This window comes from Spinacia oleracea, chromosome 6 (assembly GCF_020520425.1).
Source record: "Spinacia oleracea cultivar Varoflay chromosome 6, BTI_SOV_V1, whole genome shotgun sequence".
In the NCBI taxonomy this organism is placed as follows: Eukaryota; Viridiplantae; Streptophyta; class Magnoliopsida; order Caryophyllales; family Amaranthaceae; genus Spinacia; species Spinacia oleracea.
In genome coordinates this window covers 31940933-31967212 of record NC_079492.1, presented here as the reverse complement: position 1 = coordinate 31967212, position 26280 = coordinate 31940933, and the positions used below count along the sequence as shown (strand labels likewise).

Genomic DNA, 26280 nt, shown 5'->3' with positions numbered 1-26280 from the left:
TCATCTGGGCTCCATGCTTGTCCAGCCACCGCATCCAGCCCATGTCTGGGTGAATCTCCGACGGAAGCAGTTGGGCCTCCTCCCGTCCTCTGGGCCTAATAGGCTGGGTAGCGGCCTCTTGCTCCTCGTCGGCCGATGGCGATGGAGCGACGCTCGACTCCCCAACTGCCTGGCTCGCTGTACCCCCTGACGAGCTTGCCGTTTGCTCCTCCACCTCGACATATTCATCGATCTCTTGAAAGAGTTCGGCATATTCTTCGTCGGCTTCCGGGGCGGTGGAAGAATATCTCTCCCTAGGCGGTGTGAATGTTTCCTCCCGCAAGCGCAGGCGCGTAGGATCTTCCGTTTGCTTGGTTCTAGCCATGCCTTCTGCATAGTGAACGAAGCACGGCTTAGGAGTGACCAACAAAGAAGAAAAAGACGCGATTGGACGTCCGCCCCGACAAAAGACGAACGGCGGAAAAATCTCAATTAAAACCTTCAAACCCTTACCTAGTACTAGGAGGCCGGCCGCTAACAAAGGGAAAAAAATGACGAGGGGATAACAAAAACAAGGAAGAAAGGCGAAAACTAACCTTGAAGGATCTGTGAAGTACTTGGTGAAGAACAGGTTGAGTTTGGTGAAGAACAGGTTGAGTTTGGTGAAGAACAGGTTGAGTCTCGCGGTGGCCGGAAATCGCCTGCTGGTGGTGGGAGTTCGCCGGAAATCGCCTGTGAATAGCTCTGTGAAAACGAAATGTAATAAATGAATTTTACCCCCCTCTATATATAGGGAGGGGAAAAATGGAGAAAGGTGACACTTGTCACCACCTCAACGCCTGTCCCAAAGACGAAGATGCAAATCAAAGGTCAAGAAGCGATACCCGGAAAGTGTTTCCAGAAATGCCCTTCTTGAGGGGCAAATGTTGTGGGCAAAATTACCATGCCTTCGTGTACCAATGAGGATGCGACACATGGCACGTATTACGCCCCCTAAGCAGAAACCATACGAAGACTAGACCACAGCATGGGTATCAATCTGCGTATTTACAACGTATATGTATTTGTATTTAAGAATGTATAAATGTATGTAATGTACCTATACCTGAAAAGGGGCCTAGGTAGTAGGTATTCCAAGTGGTATGAATAAGCACAATAGGCCCAAAAAGCCCACTATTGCCAAAAGGGCCAGGGAATTGTAAGGAGAAAGGACACATGTCCTCCTCCCATACCCTAGCCAATCATGTAAAGGGAATATTAGGTCATTCCCACAAAAACCTTGTACTATAAATAGTCCCACTTCCCTAGAAAAAGGGGTCACAATCAATACATTCAAGAGCAATTGCTGCTCTGCCTTCTCTCTACTTTCTCTCTCTATAAAAATACAATCTTGTGAAATCCTTAAAAGTTACCGGAAAACCTCCAAGGTATCTCACCGGAAAAAACCCAAAACAGAAGGTGTTGGTGGTATCCCACCACCACCTCATGAACGACCGCAGAAAGGACAGGGAGATGTTGAGCCGCAGTATCTCCCAGAAGGTCTCAACCACCGGAAACAGTGAGCTCACCCTCACCAAGGCCTGGGCGTCCGAGCTCAGATAGCTGAAAATGGTCTCACTCGTCGCGGCGCCATAGCCGCGAACCGTAGTCTGTCTCCTCGCGTGAAGGCGGGAAGTCATATGGTGCTCTAGGTCGTAGTGTAGATCACGACCATTGTAAAGCTCAGGGCCCACCCATAGGGGACCCGGGCTAGTCGACTGACGCGTCATGCCACGCACCTCGTGGCCGCCAGGAGGGGGTAACGACTTGTCAGACATGCTGATCAACAATACAACAAGGCATTATACCTTTGACAAAATCGGCACTCATACCGATCCCTTAAAAGAGTGCATTTCGCTCATGAAATGGAGTCATACAATTTTTAATTCCCTAAAAAACATGATACTAAGTTCATACTTAGCAAAATTCCCTAAGTAAAAATTAACTCCAGAAAAATCAAAATTCTCCCATAATTTGTCATTCATGAATTATGAGGAACGCAAGCAATATACCAAGAACACCTACATTATAAGAAAATACTAGATTCGTAGGTATACTTGGGGGCTAGCATGAAAACGCCCAAATTCAACAAAAATCAGCATACTTGCAAAAATTAACATGCACAAACTAATTAACATGTTATGTGGAACATTTCCAACTATCTAATTGGAGAAAAGGGGCACAAAATCAAAAACCCCCAAATCAATTTCATGCACAAAAATACTTGACAAAATACTGAAATTGACAAAAAAGCTCGAAATTATTGGAAATTACTTACATTGGGAAGGTTAGGAAGTGATTTGTAGTAGAACTCGTGAAGAAAAGTGAAAGAAACGAGCAAAGAACAGTAGAGAGAAGTGGAGAGCTTGAGCGAAAATGGCGGAAATGGGAAAGGAAGGAGACGGTCCGCGAATTTAAAGACCAGCCCCCCTTTTCGCATTTTCAACGCCCAGCTCTGGGCGTTAGAAATTCTCGCGCCCAGGCCTGGGCGCTGAAAATGCTTCCCAGACAGCGAATATTCGCTGTCGGGCACGCGTACTCCCCTACTTTGTGTAAAGATATCCGTTATCTTATTCTTATCCAAAAAAAAGAAAAAACGGTATAAAAAAAAAAAAATTACAAAAATATACACAATGTGGACCCACTTACAGGACACATCTGATCAGGAAAAATTACGACCCACCAACAGATTGTAATCACAAAAGCCCTTCTACATAGGCAAAATAAGAAATTTAAAATGGGCTCGCCCACCCTCAGCGGGCGGGGTCTGCGTCACTAGCCGCGCAGGTCCTCACTTTTTGAAAGAAATAAAATCTTCAAAGTTAAAATAGGCTCGCCACCTTCAGTGGGCGGGGTCTACGTCACAAACCGCGTAGGTCCTTATTTTCAAAAAAATTTCAAATAGATTCGTCCACTTCAGCGGACGGGGTGTCCACCCTCAGCGGACAAGGTTCGCCACCTTCAGCGGGCGGGGTCTACGTCACAAACCGCGTAGGTCCTTATTTTCAAAAATTTCAAACAGATTCGTCCACTTCAGCGGACAGGGTGTCCACCCTCAGCGGACAAGGTTCGCCACCTTCAGCGGGCTGGGTTTACGTCACAAACCGCGTAGGTCCTTATTTTCAAAAAACATCAAGCAGATTCGTCCACTTCTATCGGACGGGGGGTCCCCCTCAGAGGACAGGCTCGCCCACCTTCAGCGGGCGGGGTCTGCGTCACTAACAACGCAGGTCCTTAGTCGCTGCAACGATAACTTTTACTGGATTTTCCTTCGTTTTACTTCCTATAAAAACAAGGGTACTTGATTTTCCTTCGTTTTACTTCCTATAAAAAGAAGGGGGTTTTCTCGTTTAGCCAGCCCTGAAAATGAGAATCTTTAAAAACGTTTTACCTCGTGATTGGGCTTGGCCAGGCCCAATTACACTTTACAGCTTTAATTTCGACAACATCTGTAGTTACTCCCAATGACAAAGTGAGGGGGTTTCTACGCACCTTTAGATCCTTCCAATGACAAAGTGAGGAAGTTTCTATACTATCAGTTGACAAATCCCAATGACACGTGAGGGATATGTCGACACTTCAAGTGATGACCCTTAAGTCAAATATTATCACTCGGGGGCTCGTGAGACCCTCGCAAAACAGGTCACATACACCATGGCTTGTGTGACGCACTCCGTCTAATACTTTGACCATCGTCTTACTCCAAGACTCAGTCAAAGTGGGGGCTAACTGTAGACACCTACTTTTGTCCCCATTCCCGCAAGGGAAAGGTTCGATGATGAGAGCATAAAAACTCCACTTGACAACGCATCTCCTATAAAATAAACGAATCTCGATTCCCCATTTCATTTCACCCGAAACCTGCTATTTATGGAAAACCTGCTAAAAATAGTAATTGCCGTAAAAGGTAGCTTCTAAAAGTGGCAAAATCATAAAAGATAGAAACCTGTCAGAATTAGGTGTTGCATTCCAACATAAATCCTAAATGAGATAGAAAACCGCGAGAATCCTATTCCTAATAGGGTTCGGAAATAAGAGTTACGTATTAATTTAAATCCTAACGAGCCTAGAGTTCGTAACGGGCCCAGACGCATTCCGTCACAAATTGATACGCGCTAAGAGACTCAAATTAATCTCAAACTCTACGGATTTTAGAATCCAAATCTGACTAAACAAAAATTGCCCAGACCCTATTTTCAACGCCTGGCTCTGGGCGCCGAAATCTTCGGCGCCCAGGCCTGGGCGCTGAAAATACCTGCGTACGTTTCTTTTCCTAATTCTTTGTGGATTAGAACTCTGCAATTCTATCTTTCCACGAACTCTTCCCTATAAATAGACCCCTAGTTTCGACGTGAAACAACACAACAACACATAATATGCTCTGAGTATTGACTCTAAACCCCTTATCCTAAGCCTCTCGCTGCGAAACTTTTCACGCGTTCTGTCGCAATCGATCCATAAATCGAACAGAACGTATCCTGTCCCATTATCGAGATTCGTTAAATAAAAAGGAGAAATAGCAAAGTCAAAGTGGTTAGTTTTCTGAGAACCCTGACGCACCTCTCAAGGGTGCGTCGTAATGTGTCCTTTTTCGATGATTTAACTGCTTTCCTCGCCCTTTTTATGAACTGTTAAACTAACCTAATATGATTGTTCTATCACGCCTAATAAATATAATATTTTTGGGAAATCGGATTATCATGCTAGGTCCCTTAATGCTATTTAAATCAGATAATCACGATCGAATTAGTATTATATGTTGTATATTGCTAAAATCAATTCAGATTAGTTTAATAGTTAACGCATGTCCCTTCAATTATTTATGCTGAGCTAGTAAGGATATCCTGCCTCTGGAGTTATCGACGAGCGACTTACTCCTCTAGGTAGTTACAGTCCCCCGAACCCTCAATCTCTACCTTGCGGGTGTATATTGAGAGATCCCCACACCAGGGATCACAAGGGAACCTACGGCCATCGTGGTCAAACATAATTGCACTCCCTTTATGTCACGATAACCGGGTTTTGTCAGTTTTTCTCATTGTCGTTAAAAACTGAATGGCGACTCCTATATTACTAGTCAATTGGGTGTATACTCACAGGAAATCCAATTACACTTGATTGAATAAAAAGAATCGTCACACCCACGAGGGACAGGTCACGCATTAGCCTCGCGCTTTTTCGACCCCCTCACAGCATGCATATCATATCATGTGTCGGGAATTCCAAGTTCTAAGATTGTCTGGTGTGTCCTAACTAGGAGTCCAAAGATCCTGTGGTGTCGCCGAAGAGGGGAGAGGTTGAAAAGGACTCCAGCAGCCCTAGCCTCCCACATAGCCGGTGTTGAGCAAGCAGCCAGATCGTCTCCTACAAATCAGACTCCCAGCCCCATTCAAGGAACAGTCCAAATGTATGCCTCCGAACAACGCGCTCAACTCCTAGCGGCTTTCGCCAACTTCAGTGCCAATGTGGAGAGCATAAGCAACCGATTGGGTGTCGTGGAACAGGGTGCGCCCACTGATGACTTAACCAAGAAGATTGAGAGTCTTGTCAACAAGGTTACCAATCAAGAGAACTACTTTGACACCTCAATGGAGGACATCCTCAAGGGGAAGGCTAATCTGCCAGACAAATTCTCCGCCAATGACATTCCGAAGTTCAAATCAACTGACAATCCCAAGTACCATCTCAAGAACTTCAGAGCTACAATGGCCATCAAGGGGGTCGAACTTGAGCTATACCCAGTGGTATTCCCTATGTCTCTAGAACCTGTCTGCCAGAAATGGTACTATTCACTCAAGGAACATCAAACGAGTACATGGGAAGTGATTACTCGAGCATTTATGGAGCAATATCAGCCCAACATTCAGCTGCAAACCACTCTAAGGGAGCTAGGTGCTCAGGCAAGGGCCTCAGGAAGGCTTTACTAATTACCTCAACCGGTGGAGGGAAATGGCATCCCAAATGGTAACCCGGCCATCCGAGAGAGGGTTAGTCAAGATTTTCATCGCCGGTCTCCTTCCAAAGTACAATGCTTACATGAAGTACCTAGGTCTGGAAAGCTTTAAGAGAACCTACGACATCGGGGTCGACATAGAGGATGACCTAATGAAAGCACACGCAGCCCCAGCTCCGCAAACTGAGAAATGGAAGGGGAAGAGACCCGAAGCAACACATAAAGTTCATGAGGTCAACGCCCTAGAGGCTCCTCAAGGTCCCAGAATGAACAACTTCAAAAGCAACGCTAACCAGCGTAACTATCAAGGCAGGCCCCAAAGAGTATTCACAAACCTCGGGATGTCTTACAGTGAGGCATTTGATCGGCTGGTCGAGAAACAAGTCATAGCACCAATCGGTCCAACACCCGATCCTCCAGTTGACAAGAGATCCAAGAGCTGGGATCCCACAGCTCATTGCAAATACCATCAAGGGAAGGGTCATGACATCGAGGACTGCTACAAACTCAAACACTTGATCCAGAACATGGTCGACAACAAGATTTTACCCTTACCCCCAGGGGCTAAGCAAACCCCCTTTGTACAAGCCATCTCCTGTGACTGCGAAGATGAAGAAGAGGAGTTTCCATGCAATATGATCTCCACAATATGCAAGCCAAGTTACGAGCTTATGGTTCCAAGCTTTTTCCATCTACTTCCAAGTGCTCAAAACTGGGTGATCCCCGAACCTAGGGTAACCACCGACATTCAAGAGAACATCTGTCCGCTCGCCACCGTGAAGGCTTTAGGGTTCTCCGAGTACGATCTCATGCTGAGTGCCCAACACACTGTCAAACTCCAGGGTGTCACATACAAAGTCTTGGGAGTCCTTGAGCTGGTTTTCCCCTTTGACACCTATTACGACAATGCTGAGTTTCTGGTAATCGATGTGCCTACTAACTTCGACCTACTATTCGGAGAGCCTTGGTTCGAGGAAATACTAGACGGCCCTGCCTGCCTCACCCTCAAAGGTTCAAGCCTCCGAGAGACTCTCATCAAGCAAAAACCGGCTGTACGCCAGGAAAAGGATGAGTGCATTCAAGAATACTACCACGGATGGGCAATCTCCGCTCGTGCAATTCAACCTGAGCTACCAGAGGGAAAAATGGTGAGAATGTTTCTCTTATGGCTCAACACTTCATGCAAGGGAAGCTTCGCCGCATTTCCTTACAGCACATGGAACCAAGTCTGGGATCAAGTCCTGAAAATCTGTGCATGCAGTCCTGTCTTCGAGGATTATGACGATTACAATGCAGATGTCTGGGAATACCCTGAGAACTATCTTTTCGATTAGTGTCTTTGTCCAGGTCCAGAGTCTGTCTTTCAATTTTCGAGTCTAGCAATGAGTCTAAGTGTCTAGAACTAGAGTCTTGCATCAATCAAGTGCCTCTAAAGGCCGAGCTTGAAGTCAAAACAGTCGATGTAATGATTGCTGATTTCAATAACACTTCAATTTCTACTTACTCCTCGAGTCCTAATTCAAAATCAAAACCTAATCCACACAACTTTGCTTCACAAGAAACTGACTTTGAATTTCTAAAAGCTATCGAAAATCATGAAAACGGGACGCCCATAATTGAGGAAACAGAAAAAATCAACCTCTCTAACAACAGTGATTCAAAACTAGTTCAGATTGGTTTAACTCTTTCTCCATCAGAGCGGGACGATCTTATCAAGCTACTTTCAGAGTATGTAGACGTCTTCGCATGGTCCTATCATGATATGCCAGGGGTTGATCCAAGCATCGGTCAGCATACAATTCCCCTTATTCCAGGGCCAAAGCCCATCAAGCAGAAGCTCCGTCGCATGAAACCGGATGTTTCCCTCAAAATTCAAGAAGAGGTCTTCAAGTAGTTAGAGGCCGGGTTTATTCGAGAAGCAAAATATCCAGAATGGATCGCAAATGTCGTCCCAGTTCCAAAGAAAGACGGCAAAGTACGAATGTGCGTGGACTACAGGGATCTTTACAGGGCCAGCCCTAAAGACGATTTTCCATTGCCTCACATCGACATCCTGGTCGACAACACCGCAAATCATGCCTTACTCTCTTTTATAGACGGGTACGCAGGCTACAATCAGATTCCCATGGCAGAGGAAGACATGGAGAAAACAACCTTCATCACTCAATGGGGTACATATTGCTATACAGTTATGCCGTTCGGACTAAAGAACGCAGAAGCAACTTATCAAAGAACAGGAACAACTATCATGAGCGATATGATTCACAGGGAAATTGAGGTATATGTCGACGACATGATTGTCAAATCCAAAGAACGACATGAGCATACCTCAGTACTTCGAAAGTTTTTCAACAGGCTCAGATAATACAATATGAGGCTCAATCCTCAAAAGTGCGCATTCGGGGTAACGTTAGGCAAGTTGCTCGGATATGTCATCAGCTCTCGAGGCATAGAGGCTGACCCTTCAAAAATCAAAGCAATTCTCGAGATGCAACCACCAACGAATGAAAAGGAAATTCGGGGTTTTCTCGGTAGACTACAATACATCAGTAGGTTCATTTCAAGACTCACAATGATCTGTGAACCAGTATTTCGAAAGCTTCGAAAAAGCGAGCCCAAAGTGTGGGATGACGATTGTCAGCATGCATTCGAAACAATCAAAAGCTACCTTTCCAACCCACCAGTACTAAAACCAGCAATGCCAGGGATTCCCCTCAGGCTCCACCTGAAGGAAATAATGCCCTTGGTCCAAGTATGCATATAATGTTAAGTCTAATAAATGCGGTTCAGTATTAATGAACAAGTTAATAATTTAGTGAGATCAAGTGAGCTGAATGCCTAGCTAGAGGCCGCTTCAGTTCAAGTGGAATTAATGATATTAATCCATAGCTTACTCTTGACTGAACCCGTAGGGTCACACAAATAGTACGTAAACGGATCAAGTATTTAATGGCATAAAATACTCCATATATGGATATTCGAAATCGACGGATCTTGGTTCCAGTGGGAGCTGAGATCGTCAAAGGCAAGCAAATGAATACTCCGGAAACGATGATATTGCCGGAAACGGAAATATGGATCGTATCGGAAATATAAATATTATCCAAGTCGTAGATGTTGCCGGAAACGGAAACATGGTACGTATCGGAAAATATTAATGGAAATGGAAATATTGCCGGAATCGGAAATATTGCCGGAAACGGAAATATTGTCTGAATCGGAAATATTATCGGAATCGGAAAATAATTCCGGAAACGGAACAATTAAATATTTGTTCGAAACAGAAATTAATTCCGGAATCGGAAATGTTAAATATTGTTCGTATCGAAAATGAATTCCGGAATCGGGAAATTAATCGGAAGCGCATCGTACGAATTAGCATCGTACGAGCTTGCTAGACGAAGGCCGAGCACGAAGCCAGGCCCACGTCCAGCAAAGGAAACGTGCGCCACAACACGCCAGCCCAAGGCTGCGCCAGGCCCACCGCAAGGCAGGCCCAGCGCGCGCCCTAGGCTGCGGCAGTCGTGGGCTCCGTGGCAATTGGGCTGCGTTGCTCGAGTTGTGCGCGCGGGCGCATGGCGCCCCTCGTGGGCTGCTGTGCGTGCGTGTGTGTTTGTGTTCACATACGAAACCTAAAGAGTATAGGATTCGTTTAATGATTAAATTCCTAATCCTAAAAGATAAATTAATTAAATAAGAGTTCTACTAGGATTCTAATTTAATTAATTCGTATCCTAGTAGGATTCCAATTCTCTTTCCATACCCCTATAAATATGTGGCCTGGGTTCACAATTTATAACGAGTTTTTCAAGTATTCAAAGTGACATTTTTGAGAGCAAAAATTCAGTCATATTATTGCCCTATAATACCCGAAAATTATAGTACCTTAAGGGCGATTCTAGTTGGTCAATCTTAAGGCGGATCCGGACGTGCTGTGGACTATCTACGGAGAGACGACACTTGGAGTCCTAAAGACTTGTTCTTGTTCGGTTAGGGCGCAGCTAGGGAGGGCACGCTACAAAGTGTATGCATCTAAATTATGCTATATGATTATGTGTAAATAATATGTTTCCTGACATTATGGTTTTTCCGCACGATTTATGTTTATTCATATGTATCATAACCTAACAGTGGTATCACGAGCCTCTTATTATTTTCATAATCTAAATTGCATGAACATGGTTAAATTTTACAAATTTGCAAAGAATTAAAGGGGTGATTAATTTTCGTAATTAATTGCAAATTGCGTTTATTTAATTATATGTACACAGATATCATAGTCATTAAAAATCTCTCTCATGGTGAGTGGCGCACGATAAGGGTTTCTGCTATCCTGCACCACGTCCATAGATGGGGAGGAAGAAGAAGGTAACGACGGTCTTGAAGCTAGGAAATAATGGAGTTTCTTCTCCTGATATTGGTACTCATGATTCTGCTACTCAAGCGTCTAACTTGGAACCCACGCAACAACTCACGTATGCTATGATGGAGGAGCTGCTTGCTGAACCAACCTCCATTGCTGACCCGAAATTGGTTCATCCCAGTGCTGGACCAGTTTCAATCAGGCTACAAGAGGTAATTCGTGAACACCATGATTCGATTTTCCCTGTTGATAAAAGCCAATCTGCTAGATTAAATCGTACTGGAATAATGGGTGTTATTCCAGAAATTGAAAGTCCTGTTAGATCTGATTCTGCGCATACTGTAAGTAGGAGATTGCAGATGGGGGGTGAAAATGGTGATGCTAATCCACAGAAACCTCCTGAAACTTGGTCTAGTATTCTTAAGGGTAGCTCTCTTGCCACTAAAGGTCGAGCTCTCTCATATGTTGCTCCTGTGACTATTGAAGGGAAATCTGTTGCCCAATTGCAAGCTGATGAACTGGACAAGTATAATGCTCACTGGGCTACTGCTGTAGTATAGTTTGTTTTAGGGGAAATACCCACTATTGCTTCTGTAATGCGATTTATTGCTAAGGATTGGAACCAAGTGGCCACCCCAACTGTGTATTTACATGATGAAGGGTATTTCTTAGTGAAATTTGCTTCTATGGAGGACAAGAATGAGATTCTATGCAGGGCCTCATTTCTTCTATGGAAAACCAGCTATCATTAAGCCATGGTCTGCTACATTTAAGTTTCATGCTGAAGTGTTAAAGGTTATCCCTCTCTGGGTTAGGTTCCCTAATTTGCCACTCAATTGCTGGGGGACTGATTCTCTTAGCAGGATGAGTAGTGTGATTGGTGTACCTCTCTATGCTGATGAATGTACCTCACAACAACTTCGGGTTTCTTTTGCTAGAGTACTTGTGGAGGTTGATGTCACCAGACCTTTACCTAGTAGTATTGTTGTGGTTGATGCTTCAGGTGAGGAGTTTATGCAGAGTGTTACTTATGATTGGAAACCACCTTATTGCAAGGTGTGTTGTATGGTAGGGCATAATTGTGAAACCAAAGCTGGAGTGGTAAAGAAAGCTGATGTACCAGTGAAGAAGGTGACAAAGAAATGGGTTCCTAAAAAACAGCAACCAGTGGTGGTTCAGTCCACTCAGACTCAAGTAGTTCCTACTCAGGCCACACCAGTTGGCACTTCTAGTGTGATTCACTCAAATGATGATGCAGGTTGGAGAGTTGACTCTAGAAGGGTGAAACACAGAGAGGAGAGGGTTCCTCCCTCCATTACTCCTGTTCAGAATGTGTTTGGAGTGCTGACTCAAACACACCATGAAACTCATGATGAGGAGTTAGATGAAGAGGAAGGAGATGGGGGGCAGTTTGGTGATCATTCCTCCCCATGATGATCATCTGTACTTGGAATATAAGGGGTCTAAATGACCCTATTAAAACAAGGAAGCTGAAATCTTTCTTGTTTGAGAATAATTTTGATGTTATAGGTGTGTTGGAGACAAGGGTTAAGAAGAACAATGCTGATAAGATAAAACAAAAACTAGGGAATGGCTGGAGTTGGGTTTGTAATTCTAGCTGTAATCCTAGAGGTAGAGTGTGGTTAGGCTGGAGAATGATGAATGTTACTGTAAAAATCCTAGATGTTCATGAGCAATTCATTCATGGTGAAATTTTAGATAACAGAGGGAGGTTTGTGTGTTATTTTACTACAGTTTATGGTATGCATACTGTAGAAACTAGGAAACCTTTATGGGTTTCTCTTGCTGGTATTGCTGCCACAGTTAGTCATGCTCCTTGGTTGATTCAAGGAGATTTTAATGCTGTTTTGGGCTGTCAAGACAGAATGAATGGGGTGGATGTTAGTAGATATGAAACAAAAGATTTTTCTGATTTCATGTTCCAAACTGGTGTTGGGGAATTAAGAAGTACAGGGCATTATTTCTCTTGGAGCAATAAGGGGTTAGGAGATGCTAGAGTGGTTAGTAGGATTGATAGGGCATTGGGGAATAGCTGTTGGATGATTCAGTATGGTCATTTGGCAGTTGATTACTTAAATTGCTCTATTTCAGACCATTCTCCTTTACTGCTTAAAGTTGGTAGTGATCAATAGAGTGGAGGTAGACCTTTCAGATTTTTCAATTACCTAGCCCAGCATTCACAATTTGAGAAACTGGTGCAGCAAGATTGGTCAAAGCCTATTCAGGGTAACCCTCTCAGTAGAATATGGTTTAAGTTAAAGAGACTTAAACTACAACTCAAACATTTGCATAAGGAGGAATTTGCAGGTATTGAATCCAGAATTCAACAATCTCAGCAAGAGCTGGAGCATGTTCAAGGGCAATTACAAGTGGACTCTGCTGATTTATTGCTACAAGTTGAGGAAAAAAGACTAACTGATAAGCTTAGAAAATGGCTGTCAGTTGAGGAGTCTGCTTTAAAACAGAAGTCCAGAATTTTATGGCTCTCTAATGGTGACTCTAACACCAAATTTTTCTTTGCTTCTGTGAAGCAAAGAAGAAATATGAACAAAATCTCAATGCTATATGATGATCAAGGAACACAATTGATTGAACCTGATGAAATAAGTAAAGAGATCCATTCTTTTTACAAGAAGTTGTTAGGGTCTGCTGCTGCTGTGTTACCAAAAGCTGATATTCCCACTTTGAGAGCTGGCCCTAGATTATCAAATGTAGCTGCTATGGCTCTGTGTTGTCCTATTACTAACTCTGAAATTGATGCTGCACTTCGCTCAATTGATGATAGCAAAGCTTCAGGTTTAGATGGATACAATGCTGTTTTCTTCAAGAAGTGCTGGCATATAATCAAAGAGGAAATGTATGATGCAGTCAAGTTTTTCTTCTCTCAAGGCAGATGTGGCCAGGGGTGAATTGCACCTCTATTACTCTAGTACCTAAAGTGCCAAATGCTTCTCAGGTGAAGGATTTTCGACCTATAGCTTGTTGTACTATGGTATACAAGATCATCTCCAAAATTCTGACTATTAGGCTTCAAAAAGTGATTTCAGAAGTTGTAAGTGAGTGTCAATCTGGTTTTATACCAGGTAGATATATTGCTGACAATATTCTACTTGCTACAGATCTAATCAAAGGCTATGGAAGGGCTCATCTCTCTCCTAGGTGTGTGCTAAAGGTTGATCTGAAAAAAGCATATGATTCAGTTGAGTGGAGCTATCTCAATACAGTGTTGCAAGAGCTTGGTTTTCCTGAACTGTTTGTGCAATGGATTATGGCCTGTGTTACTACAGTGTCCTACTCAATCCTCATTAATGGGAAACCTAATAAACCTTTCCAGGCTAAGAAAGGTTTGAGGCAAGGGGATCCCCTCTCCCCTTTCCTTTTTGCTATTGGGATGGAGTATCTGACTAGGTGTATGCAGCAATTACAGGCTTCTCCAGATTTTAACTTTCATCCTAAGTGTGAGAGGCTTAACATCACCCACTTGATGTTTGCAGATGACTTACTGTTATTTGCAAGAGTTGATATGATCTCATTAAAATGCTTCTTGCTGCTTTCCATAAGTTCTCTTCTGCCTCTGGTTTGGAAGCAAATATGAACAAGAGCAATATCTACTTTGGTGGCATTCTGGACTCAGAGAAATAGCTGATTCTGAATGCTACTGCTATCCCTGAGGGATCTCTTCCCTTTAGATATTTGGGAGTTCCATTGTCATCCAAGAAACTGAACTATTTGGTCTGCTAAATTCCTCTCCTATGCTGGCAGGTTGTTATTGATAAAAACTATCTTATTTGGGATGCAAACTTTCTAGTGCCAGATTTTCATTCTCCCTAAAAAGATTATAAAAGAAGTTGAAGGTTTTTGTAGGGTTTTTCTTTGGACTGGTAGTACTGCTAGCTCAAAGAAGGCCTTGGTTGCTTGGGAAAAGATGTACCTACCTAAAACAGCTGGTGGCTGGAACTTGAAAAACATCACAGTATGGAATAAAGTAGCTATTGGTAAGCTCCTTTGGGCTTTGGCTTTTAAGAAAGATAAACTGTGGGTTCAGTGGGTAGACAAATATTATATGAAAGGTCAGGATCCACTGACTTGTAATGTTCCTAATACTTGTTCTTGGGCTTTGAAGAAGATTTTGGGTTGCAGAACCTTTATTCAGCAGATTGGTGGGTGGAGTAATTCTACTCATAATGGCAAATACTCTATTAGTAAAGTATATAGAGGGCTGCAAGGTGATCATACTAAAGTTCCTTGGAGGAGAGTGATTTTTAATAATCATGCAAGCCCTAGAAGTATTTTCATCACTTGGCTAGCTGTTCTTAACAGATTATATACTGCTGACAGAATTCAGGCTTGTGGTATCAACTGTAGTGATGTGTGTGTTCTTTGCAATTCTGGGAAGGAAACTGTTGAGCACCTGTTCTTTGAGTGCCTATTTTCTGCTGCTGTTTGGCAGAGAGTTTTGAGATGCATTGGGATCTCTAGAAGAGGGAATGGCTTTGCTAGTGAGCTAAATGCAGTTGTTAAGAGGAGCAGGAAGACTAGTGGTTGCTCTGTGCTTTATGTCATGTGTTTCACTGAAACTGTCTACCATATCTGGCTTGCTCGAAATGCTGCTGTTTTTAGACAGACTAGGAGATCTATTTATAGTATTGTTAAAGACATTCTCTTTAGAGTGTGCTGCAGATGCTCTGATGATCTTAGAAGTAGAGTAGAGTATGTTTAGTAGCTGCTGTTGTAGCTATTTTGAGCTGTTGCTGGTGTTTTGTAGGTTGTAATTTCTGCTCTACCCCTTGAGGTTTCTCAAGGATTTGGTTATTAATATATCCCATTATTAATTGCCAAAAAAAAAATAATTATATGTACACAGTTTTTCGGCAGTTTCTTCGTTACTCATCCAAATCGAGTGATTTTTGTGTCAATTCCGCATGTAAAAGGCATTCTAAAATTTTGACAAAAATAGTACTTTTTGGCCGAACCCAGAATTCCCAAATTCGAAGCCTAACTATGACTTTTCGGAGGTTTTAGTTTTTCGAACGCAAAAGTTTGTAAATTTAAGATGTTAAATTAAGTATTTGCGATTCTTGTTGATAAATCTTGAGTTTTTGATTAACCTACCGTATATGTTTAACAATTATGAATGCCTAGACTTGTTAATTATACAACCTAATTTGTAATTATGATTTATTTGTTGGAATTAGAATAATTTAGAATTGATTTGATTTTCATAATTAATTAATAATTTAATTAGGTATCCATGATTAAAATCCACCATAAAAATTGTTAATTTATGTTAAATATTTTTATGACCTAGATTTGAATCCATGTTAATCGGAAATTAATTGATTAATAAATTTGAATCCATGACATTAATATGTTTTATTAATTTGTCATTAATTTTAAATTAAAAATTTTAAATTTTTATGAAAACGCTCATGAATGTTGCACTCACAAAGCAATGGAAGCTACGTGTTACCCTTAGGGGGTGTTGTATAGTGCGGGCACGCGACGACGAGCAAAGGAGCTCGTCGCCCGTGCGGTACGAATGCAGCGAGCAACAAAGCGTGGCGCGCGCGCGAAGCAAAGGAGCTGGCCGTGTGTGCTATGCGATGGGCGAGGGCGAGGGGCAAGGCATTTTTATATGTTTCCGGTTAGACTAGAAATACATTTTTATGTTTGTACGAATGCATTAAATTTGTATGTTTCCGGTTAGACTAGAAATAATTTTTATGTTTAAAATTAGGCCCTGTTCTGTTCACCTTATTTTCACTTATTTCAGGAAAAATAAGTTCAGATAAGTTCAGATAAGTTCAGATAAGTTCAGATAAGATAAGTTCAGGAAAAATAAGGGTTGGCCAAGTACAATTTATAACTAAAATAAGTTTTGATAAGTTCTAATAAGTTCAGATAAGTTCAGTTAAGTTCAGATAAGTTCAGATAAGATAAGTTCAGATAAGATAAGTGGAAATCAGGTGAATAGAACGCAGCCTTAGTAAAGCATATGAATTTATTGGTTTAAGTGGGAGAAATTTTAGTCATAAACTCTTGATTAGGTCTACAAATCCTTTAAGGTTAAACAACTTGATTAGAATTAATAAGGACTGAATAATTGTTAGATTATTGGTGCCCTTGATTAATTGCTGTAAATATTTATGTGATGCATAACGTGTTTTACTAACCAGCTATGTGGGCCATTCATGATAATGAATGGGTGAATGGTATATATTGTATATGTACTGTTTTGCAGGTTATGAAGTGACTAGTATGGCCCAAATAGGATAGAAAATATGGTCTGCGTACCATTGATTTGAATGTAATTGGTCTAAAGCACCAAATTTGTTTTTCAATTAAAATATGGTCTGCGTACCATCAAATAGTTGTAATTAGTTTAATTATAGCTTATCCTATTTGAAGAAAATGGCGCCTCCCACGGAGATTTTCAAGACGGACTTTGAAGTTGAAGCTTCAAGATGAAGTCGGGCCATACTAGATAACATTTATCTTATGCATGCTTTAAGTTATTTATTGCTTTTAAATATGTCTTAAATATGCATGAGATCGAAGCTTGATTATGTTGCATGATTAAGGATTTTAGTTCACTTAAAATCTAACCAACATAGTAAGAGCCTTAAGTTCCAAACTTAAAAATTGAGTTAAAAGGTGCCATGCCAAAATAACACTTACTTGGATATCCTTTTTTCATCGATCTTAGTAATAGTTTTCCGCCATAGTTCTTATGCAGGAAGAAAAGGAGTATGTCCTGGAAGAGGCGATGCCCGAAGCCGGAGGCGAAGGGGTCACTCAGGCAGCCCTCAATCGTTGGATTGATGCCAACTAGGATGTGAAATGTCTAATTCTTGCAACCATAAGTGCAGATCTACAGAAAACGTTCATCAACTCAGATGCTTTCACGATCATCAGTGAGTTAAATAACATGTTCCAAGATCTGGCTCGAGTCGAAAGATTCGAGACTCATAGGCAAATTCTTGAGACCAAGCTTAAGAAAGGCGAGCCCGTAAGTCCACATGTTCTCAAAATGATTGGACTCATTGAGAATATGAGTCGGCTGGATCAACAATTCTCTCATGAAATGGCTGTAGACACCATCCTCCATTCTCTTCAAAACGGGTATGATCAGTTCAAACTGAACTACAGTATGAATAGTCTGGACAAAACGCTCACTGAGCTTCACGGTATGCTGAAGACCGCTGAAAAGACGCTCAAAAGTGATAAGCAAGATGTGCTTATGGTGCGTGGGGGTAAGTTCAAGAAATCTGGCAAGAATAGGAATGCTAAAAAAGGTGGCAACAAGGCCAGCCAGACTAAGAAACCTGGCGGCACCAAATCTGAAAAGAAGAAGGTGAGCCAACCCACTACTGAATCTGAATGCCTCTACTGCAAGAAGAAGGGGCATTGGAAGAGAGATTGCTTGAAGCTAAAGGAAGATCAGAAGAACGGAACAGTCGTTCCATCTTCAGGTATTTTCGTTATAGATTATACACTTGTTAATTCAACTTCTTGGGTATTAGATACAGGTTGTGGCTCACACTTATGTTCCAATTCACAGGGACTAAGAAGAAGTAGAAAGTTAAGCAAGGGTGAAGTCGACCTACGAGTGGGAAATGGAGCACGGATTGCTGCATTAGCTGTAGGAACTTATTATTTGTCGTTGCCCTCTGGGCTAGTTTTGGAACTGGAAGAGTGTTTCCATGTTCCAAGTCTAACTAAAAACATCATTTCTGTTTCTTGCTTAGATGCTAAGGGATTTTCCTTTTTAATAAAAGACAATAGTTGTTCGTTTTATTTTAAAGAGATGTTTTATGGATCTGCTAGATTAGTCAATGGACTTTATTTATTAGATCACGACAAACAAGTTTATAACATAAATACCAAAAAGGCCAAAAAAAATGATTCAGATCTCACCTATCTGTGGCATTGTCGATTAGGCCATATTAACTTGAAACGCATGGAAAGACTTCAAAAGGAAGGAATTCTAGAACCATTTGACTTAGAGGATTATGGTAAGTGCGAATCATGCTTACTTGGCAAAATGACAAAGCAACCTTTCTCTAAAGTTGGAGAAAGAGCAACTGAACTATTGGGTTTAATCCATACAGATGTATGTGGACCAATGAGTACAACTGCTAGGGGTGGTTTAAGCTACTTTATCACTTTCACTGATGACTTCAGTAGATATGGTTATGTCTACCTAATGAAGCATAAGTCTGAATCCTTTGACAAATTCAAGGAATTTTAGAGTGAAGTAGAGAATCATTTAGGCAAGAAGATTAAGGCACTGCGGTCTGATAGAGGCGGTGAATATCTGAGCTATGAATTTGATGACCATCTGAAAGAATGTGGAATTCTATCAGAATTGACTCCTCCTGGAACACCACAATGGAACGGTGTGTCGGAACGGAGGAACAGAACCTTGCTAGACATGGTTAGATCAATGATGGGTCAGGCCGAAATTCCAATAGAATTTTGGGGACATGCACTAAATACAGCCGCACTCACTATAAATAGAGCTCCGTCTAAAGCTGTTGAAAAGACTCCATATGAGTTATGGTTTGGAAAGCCTCCAAAAGTGTCTTTTCTTAAGATTTGGGGATGTGAAGTATACGGCAAACGATTAATTTCAGACAAACTTCATCCAAAATCTGACAAATGTATCCTTGTGGGCTATCCAAAGGAAACAAAGGGGTATTACTTCTACAATACATCTGAGAACAAGGTGTTTGTTGCTCGAGATGGTATCTTTTTGGAAAAGGATCACATTTCCAAAATGACAAGTGGGAGAAAAGTAGACCTCGAAGAAATTCGAGTCGAATAAAAAACTCTAGAGAATGCTCAAGATGACATTCAGGATGAAACTCACAGATCTTTAGAAGTTTCTGGTGAGAATCATGGACAATCTAAAGAAGTTTCTGGCGAGGCTACCTACCCATGTCTCATGGAATGACTCTAAGCAAGACTCAGTGCCCAAAAACACTTGATGAGCGTAGACGAATGAATGGGATTCCGTATGCATCATTGATTGGTTCAATAATGTATGCTATGATATGTACACGCCCGGATGTTGCGTACGCACTCAGTGCTACGAGCAGATACCAGTCAGACCCAGTAGAGGCACATTGGACTGCTGCCAAGAATATTCTGAAGTACCTAAAAAGGCACAAAGATGACTTCCTGGTCTATGGTGGAGATGATGAATTAATTGTTAAAGGCTATACGGACGCAAGTTTCCAAACCGACAAAGATGATTTCAGATCACAGTCTGGGTTTGTCGTCTGCCTCATCGGAGGTGCAGTAAGCTGGAAAAGTGCTAAGCAAAGCACCATTGCGGATTCTACAACTGAAGCGGAGTACATTGCTGCACATGAAGAAGAAAAGGAAGCTATATGGCTAAGGAAGTTCATAGGTGAACTTGGTGTAGTCCCCTCCATTAAAGGACCAATAGCCCTGTATTGTGATAATAACGGAGCTATTGCACAGGCAAAGGAGCCTAGACACCACCAATGAGTCAAGCATGTACTACGTAGATTTCACCTTCTACGAAAGTTCGTTGAAAGAAAAGAAGTCGAGATAAGCAAGATTGGAACTGATGACAACATATCAGATCCATTGACTAAACCTCTGCCGCAGGCGAAGCACAACTCGCACACTGCAGCTATGGGAATCAAGCATATTGGAGAATGGCTTTGATGTCCTTGTTTAATGTTTTAAAGTTTTAGAGTTTAAATTCTTTGTAAAACATTATTGGTTAATCATTCACAATAAATGAATAGAATTCATTTTTCCATTTAATTTGTGGTTTATTAAATGATGAGTCCCTTCAATTTGACGAAATATTCAAGATAGACTGTCAGGACCAGTCCTATGACTAAGAAATGTCTATCAAGTGAACTTAAATGTCAAAAGTTGAAAATGGTCCCTGGTCGGAGTTTTCTATAAAATTGGACGCATAGAAAACGTTAGACGACTAGAATGCAAGATGACTAGTAGTTCTGTTTCTTGAACTATGTGGACATGGCAATGTCGTAATCATTTGCATAGATACTTACTTTGGGAAGACTAGTATCGGACAGACCTATGAAACTTTACTGTAAGAGATGAAAATCTGTCATAAGTAAATTTCATTAAAATTATTAGACACTAAATCCTCAATACCTGAGTGATTTGAGATTACTTGTTTAAGAACTGGTTACTTTGACGTTGACCAACCGTCGCACCGTAAAAGGAGGCTATAAAGGCAACGCTCAGGTAATCACCTATTAAACGAAGTCTAATCTCAAGATCGCAAGATTGGGATTGTCCTCCCATAAATCGGGATGAGATGCTTAAAAGTTGTACAAGGCCACTCGGAGAGCTAGAAACTGTAAAATGCATGGCCGTGCTCAGATGAATCATAGGTTATAATTATCGGTTTATTTGATCAGTTGAACTCTGAAACCGAGAAACACCTCTGGACATAATAAGGATGACAACTCTAACCTTATGTTCAAGAGCAAGCATCGAGCGACAAAGGAATGAGGAAATGCACACTTGTCCCTAAGGACAAGTGGGAGACTGAAGGAAATAATGCCCTTGGTCCAAGTATGCATATAATGTTAAGTCTAATAAATGCGGTTCAGTATTAATTAACAAGTTAATAATTCAGTGAGATCAAGTGAGCTGAATGCCTAGCTAGAGGCCGCTTCAGTTCAAGTGGAATTAATGATATTAATCCACAGCTTACTCTTGACTGAACCCGTAGGGTCACACAAATAGTACGTAAACGGATCAAGTATTTAATGGCATTAAATACTCCATCTATGGATATTCGGAATCGACGGATCTTGGTTCCAGTGGGAGCTGAGATCGTCAAAAGCAAGCAAATGAATACTCCGGAAACGATGATATTGCCGGAAACGGAAATATGGATCGTATCGGAAATATAAATATTATCCAAGTCGTAGATGTTGCCGAAAACGGAAACATGGTACGTAACGGAAAATATTAATGGAAATGGAAATATTGCCGGAATCGGAAATATTGTCGGAAACGGAAATATTGTCTGAATCGGAAATATCATCGGAATCGGAAAATAATTCCGGAAACGGAAATATTAAATATTTGTTCGAAACGGAAATTAATTCCGGAATCGGAAATGTTAAATATTGTTCGTATCGGAAATGAATTCCGGAATCGGGAAATTAATCGGAAGCGCATCGTACGAATTAGCATCGGACGAGCTTGCTAGACGAAGGCCCAGCACGAAGCCAGGCCCACGTCCAGCAAAGGAAACGCGCGCCACAACATGCCAGCCCAAGGCTGCGCCAGGCCCACCGCAAGGCAGGCCCAGCGCGCGCCCTAGGCTGCGGCAGTCGTGGGCTGCGTTGCTCGGGCTGTGCGCGCGCGCGCATGGCGCCCCTCGTGGGCTGCTGTGCGTGCGTGTGTGTTTGTGTTCACATACGAAACCTAAAGCGTATAGGATTCGTTTAATGATTAAATTCCTAATCCTAAAAGATAAATTAATTAAATAAGAGTTCTACTAGGATTCTAATTTAATTAATTCGTATCCTAGTAGGATTCCAATTCTCTTTCCATACCCCTATAAATATGTGGCCTGGGTTCACAATTTATAACGAGTTTTTCAAGTATTCAAAGTGACATTTTTGAGAGCAAAAATTCAGTCATATTATTGCCCTATAATACCCGAAAATTATAGTACCTTAAGGGCGATTCTAGTTGGTCAATCTTAAGGCGGATCCGGACGTGCTGTGGACTATCTACGGAGGGACGACACTTGGAGTCCTAAAGACTTGTTCTTGTTCGGTTCGGGCGCAGCTAGGGAGGGCACGCTACAAAGTGTATGCATCTAAATTATGCTATATGATTATGTGTAAATAATATGTTTCCTGGCATTATGGTTTTTCCGCATGATTTATGTTTATTCATATGTATCATAACCTAACACTACCTCACAACAACAGATTCAGTAGTGGGGGCTATGCTTGCTCAAGAAATTGAAGGCAAGGAGAACGTCGTATACTACATAAGCAAAAAGCTGATTGAGTACGAGATCAAATACACTAAGCTCGAGAAACTCAGCATCGCCTTGGTTTGGGCCACAAAGAAACTGCGGCACTACATGCTCTCCCATACAATACATGAGATCAGCAAAGCTGATCCTCTTAAATATCTATTCGAGAAGCCAGCACTCAACGGACGTTTGTCCAGATGGTTGGTCATGCTAGCAGAATTCGACCTCAAATACATTCCACAGAAATCAATCAAGGGTTCAGCAGTCTCAGATTTCCTAGCCGACTGTCATGTCGAGGCAGAAGAGAAAGATTACGACTTACCCGACGAGCAAATCTTAATGACCAGTGATGACAGTTGGTCAATGCATCTTGACGGGGCCTCCAATCAGAACGGATGTGGTGTTGGAGTAATTCTAGTAGCCCCAGACGACACACACATTCCTATATCAGCAAAACTGCAATTCAACGTCACAAACAATGCGGCAGAATATGAAGCATGCATTATGGGCCTGGAAGCCGCCTTAGCCTTAGGTGTCCAGAGACTTCGAGTGTACGGGGATTCCTCCCTAATCATCAATCAAATTTCCGGCAAATGGAAAGTAAGGAGCGAGAGCCTGGCTCCATACCAGTCTTACCTTGAGCAGTTGTCTGAACAAATAGAAGAGCTCCGCTATACATACCTCCCGAGAGAGGAGAATCAATTCGCCGATCCACTGGCAAAACTGGCCTCAATGATCAACATTCCAAGCAGCATGGCTGAAATGCCACTTACAATTGAAACCCGTCAAGAAGCAGCATATGTCCATGCTATTGACCACGTCGAGCAAGACGAAGATGAACTTTGGTTTACAGACATCCAAAGGTATCTACAAAGTTCGGAGTATCCCCCACACTTTTCAAGCAAGAATCGAAGGGCTCTACGACCACAATCAGCCAATTTCGTCATAAAAGGCGACATTCTATACAAAAGGTCCCTTAACGGTCCTAATCTCCGATGTGTTGACAAGCACGAAGCTCAAAGAGTCATGGACAACATACATGCAGGAGTCTGTGGCACCCACATGAATGGGAAAATGCTAGCTCTCAAGATCGTCAGGGCACGATACTATTGGACTACCCTCGAACAGGATTGCTACTTCTTCGTCAAGAAGCATCCCATATGCCAAAAGTGTGCGAATCTGAAGCACATTCCCCCATCACTACTATACTCTCAATCATCACCGTGGCCATTCTCAGCCTGGGGTATCGACGTCATCGGCAAAGTCACTCCAACAGGCACCGGGGGTCATGAGTTCATACTGGTCGCCATCGACTATTTCACCAAATGGGTCGAGGCCAGATCATTCAAAGTATTGGGTTCCAAGCAAGTAGCCCAATTCATACAAGAAAACATTATATGCAGATATGGTGTTCCTCACGAGTTCATCAGTGACCAGGGAACCCATTTTCAAGGAGAGTGTGAAGATCTATTCACCGAGTACAAGATTCAACATCATCGCTCTTCACCTTATCGCCGACAAACCAATGGGGCAGTCGAAGCAGCCAACAAGAATGTCAAGACAATCATCATGAAAATGACTACCAATTACAAGGACTGGCCCCAGAAGCTGCATTTCGCATTGTGGGGATATCGAACTTCAATTCGCACTTCAACTGGTGCAACTCCGTTCTCATTAGTCTATGGAATGGAAGCAGTACAACCTGTCGAACTGGAGATACCTGTTAGGTTATGATACATATGACATTACATAGATCATGCGGAAACAACCATTAACCCAGGAAACATATTATTTACACATAATCATTTAGCATAGTTTAGATGCATACTCTTTGTTGCGTGCCTTCCCTAGCTGCGCCCGAACCGAACAAGAACAAGTCTTTTAGGACTCCAAATGTCGTCCCTCCGTAGAAAGTCCACAGCACGTCCGGATCCGCCTTAAGATTGACCAACTAGAATCGCCCTTAAGGTACTCAGAAAATTCGGCACTTTTGGGGCAAGATGGGTGTTTGAATTTTCTCTCAAAAACTCACTTTTGAATACTTTGAAACTTGTGTATAAATTATGACCCCTAGGCCTTTATTTATAGAGTTATGGAAAAGGAATCGTAATCCTAGTAGGATGCGAATTAATTGGAATTAGAATTCTACATGAATTCTACTTAATCAATTTATCCAATAGGAATAGACATTTAATCATACACTGACTCTTGCAGATTCAGGAATCTCGCATGAGCTCAAACTCACACACACACGGCAGCCACAAGGGCTGCCCACGCATGCGAGCAGCAGCCCACGCAGCGCGGCCCACGCATGCGTGGCCTTGTGCGCGCTGGGCTGTGGCGTGCGTGCTTGCTGGGCGATGGCCTGGCTTCGTGCTGGGCCTTCGTCCGGCAGGCCTCGTCCGATGCTAATTCGTACGATACGCTTCCGATTAAAATTCCATTTCCGGAATCTATTTCCGATACGAACAATATTCAATATTTCCGATTCCGGAATTAATTTCCGTTTCGAACAAATATTTAATATTTCCGTTTCCGGAATTATTTTCCGATTCCGGTAATATTTCCGATTCTGACAATATTTCCGTTTCCGGCAATATTTCCGATTCTGGTAATATTTCCATTTCCAACAATATTTTCCGATACGTACCATGTTTCCGTTTCCGGCAACATCTACGACTTGGATAATATTCATATTTCCGATACGATCCATATTTCCGTTTCCGGCAATATCATCGTTTCCGGAGTATTCATTCTTGCCTGTGACGATCTTAGCTCCCACTGAAACCAAGATCCGTCGGTTCCGAATATTCATAGATGGAGTATTTAATGCCATTAAATACTTGATCCGTTTACGTACTATTTGTGTGACCCTACGGGTTCAGTCAAGAGTAAGCTGTGGATTAATATCATTAATTCCACTTGAACTGAAGCGGCCTCTAGCTAGGCATTCAGCTCACTTGATCTCACTGAATTATTAACTTGTTAATTAATACTGAACCGCATTTATTAGACTTAACATAGAATGCATACTTGGACCAAGGGCATTATTTCCTTCAGTCTCCCACTTGTCCTTAGGGACAAGTGTGCATTTCCTAATTCCTTTGTCGCTCGATGCTTGCTCTTGAACATAAGGTAAGAGTTGTCATCCTTATTATGTCCAGAGGTGTTCCTCGGTTTCAGAGTTCAACTGATCAAATAAACAGATAATCATAGCCTATGATTCATCCGAGCACGGCCATGCATTTCACAGTTTCTAGCTCTCCGAGTGGCCTTGTACAACTTTTAAGCATCTCATCCCGATTTATGGGAGGACAATCCCAATCTTGCGATCTTGAGATTAGACTTCGTTTGATAGGTGATTACCTGAGCGTTGCCTTTATAGCCTCCTTTTACGGTGCGACGGTTGGTCAACGTCAAAGCAACCAGTTCTCAAACAAGTAATCTCAAATCACTCAGGTATTGAGGATTTAGTGTCTAATAATTTAATGAAATTTACTTATGACAGACTTTCATCTCTTACAGTAAAGTTTCATAGGTCTTGTCCGATACTAGTCTTCCCAAAGTAAGTATCTATGCAAATGATTATGACATTGCCATGTCCACATAGTTCAAGAAACAGAACTACTAGTCATCTTGCATTCTAATCGTCTAACGTTTTCTATGCGTCCAATTTTATAGAAAACTCCGATTAGGGACCATTTTCAACCTTTGACATTCAAGTTCACTTGATAGACATTTCTTAGTCACAGGACTGGTCCTGACAGTCTATCTTGAATATATCGTCAAATTTGAAGGGACTCATCATTTAATACTAAACCAAGATTAAATGGAATATGAAAATACATTTTCATATATGATAAATGTTCAACCCCAATGTTTTATAACCATGGGCCTCAAACCCAT

General features: G+C 41.9%; 2 protein-coding genes across 2 annotated transcripts in view; both read left to right on the top strand.

The window, feature by feature from the left end:
- The first annotated feature begins 11033 nt into the window (after window positions 1–11033).
- On the top strand, window positions 11034–13264 carry LOC130463052 (uncharacterized). The gene is made up of 3 exons (XM_056832072.1): window positions 11034–11748; window positions 11865–12469; window positions 12557–13264. Exons 1-3 carry the CDS (start codon window positions 11034–11036, stop codon window positions 13262–13264), a joined length of 2028 nt encoding a protein of 675 aa, XP_056688050.1.
- Window positions 13265–13344: 80 nt separating this feature from the next.
- Window positions 13345–26280, top strand: part of LOC130463051 (uncharacterized) — a 37107-nt gene continuing 24171 nt past the window's right edge. Inside the window, exons 1-3 of the mRNA XM_056832070.1 lie at window positions 13345–13932; window positions 14164–15024; window positions 15121–15163. Of these exons, the coding sequence (XP_056688048.1) occupies window positions 13345–13932; window positions 14164–15024; window positions 15121–15163 (1492 nt within the window). The remainder of the gene's footprint in view (window positions 13933–14163; window positions 15025–15120; window positions 15164–26280) is intronic.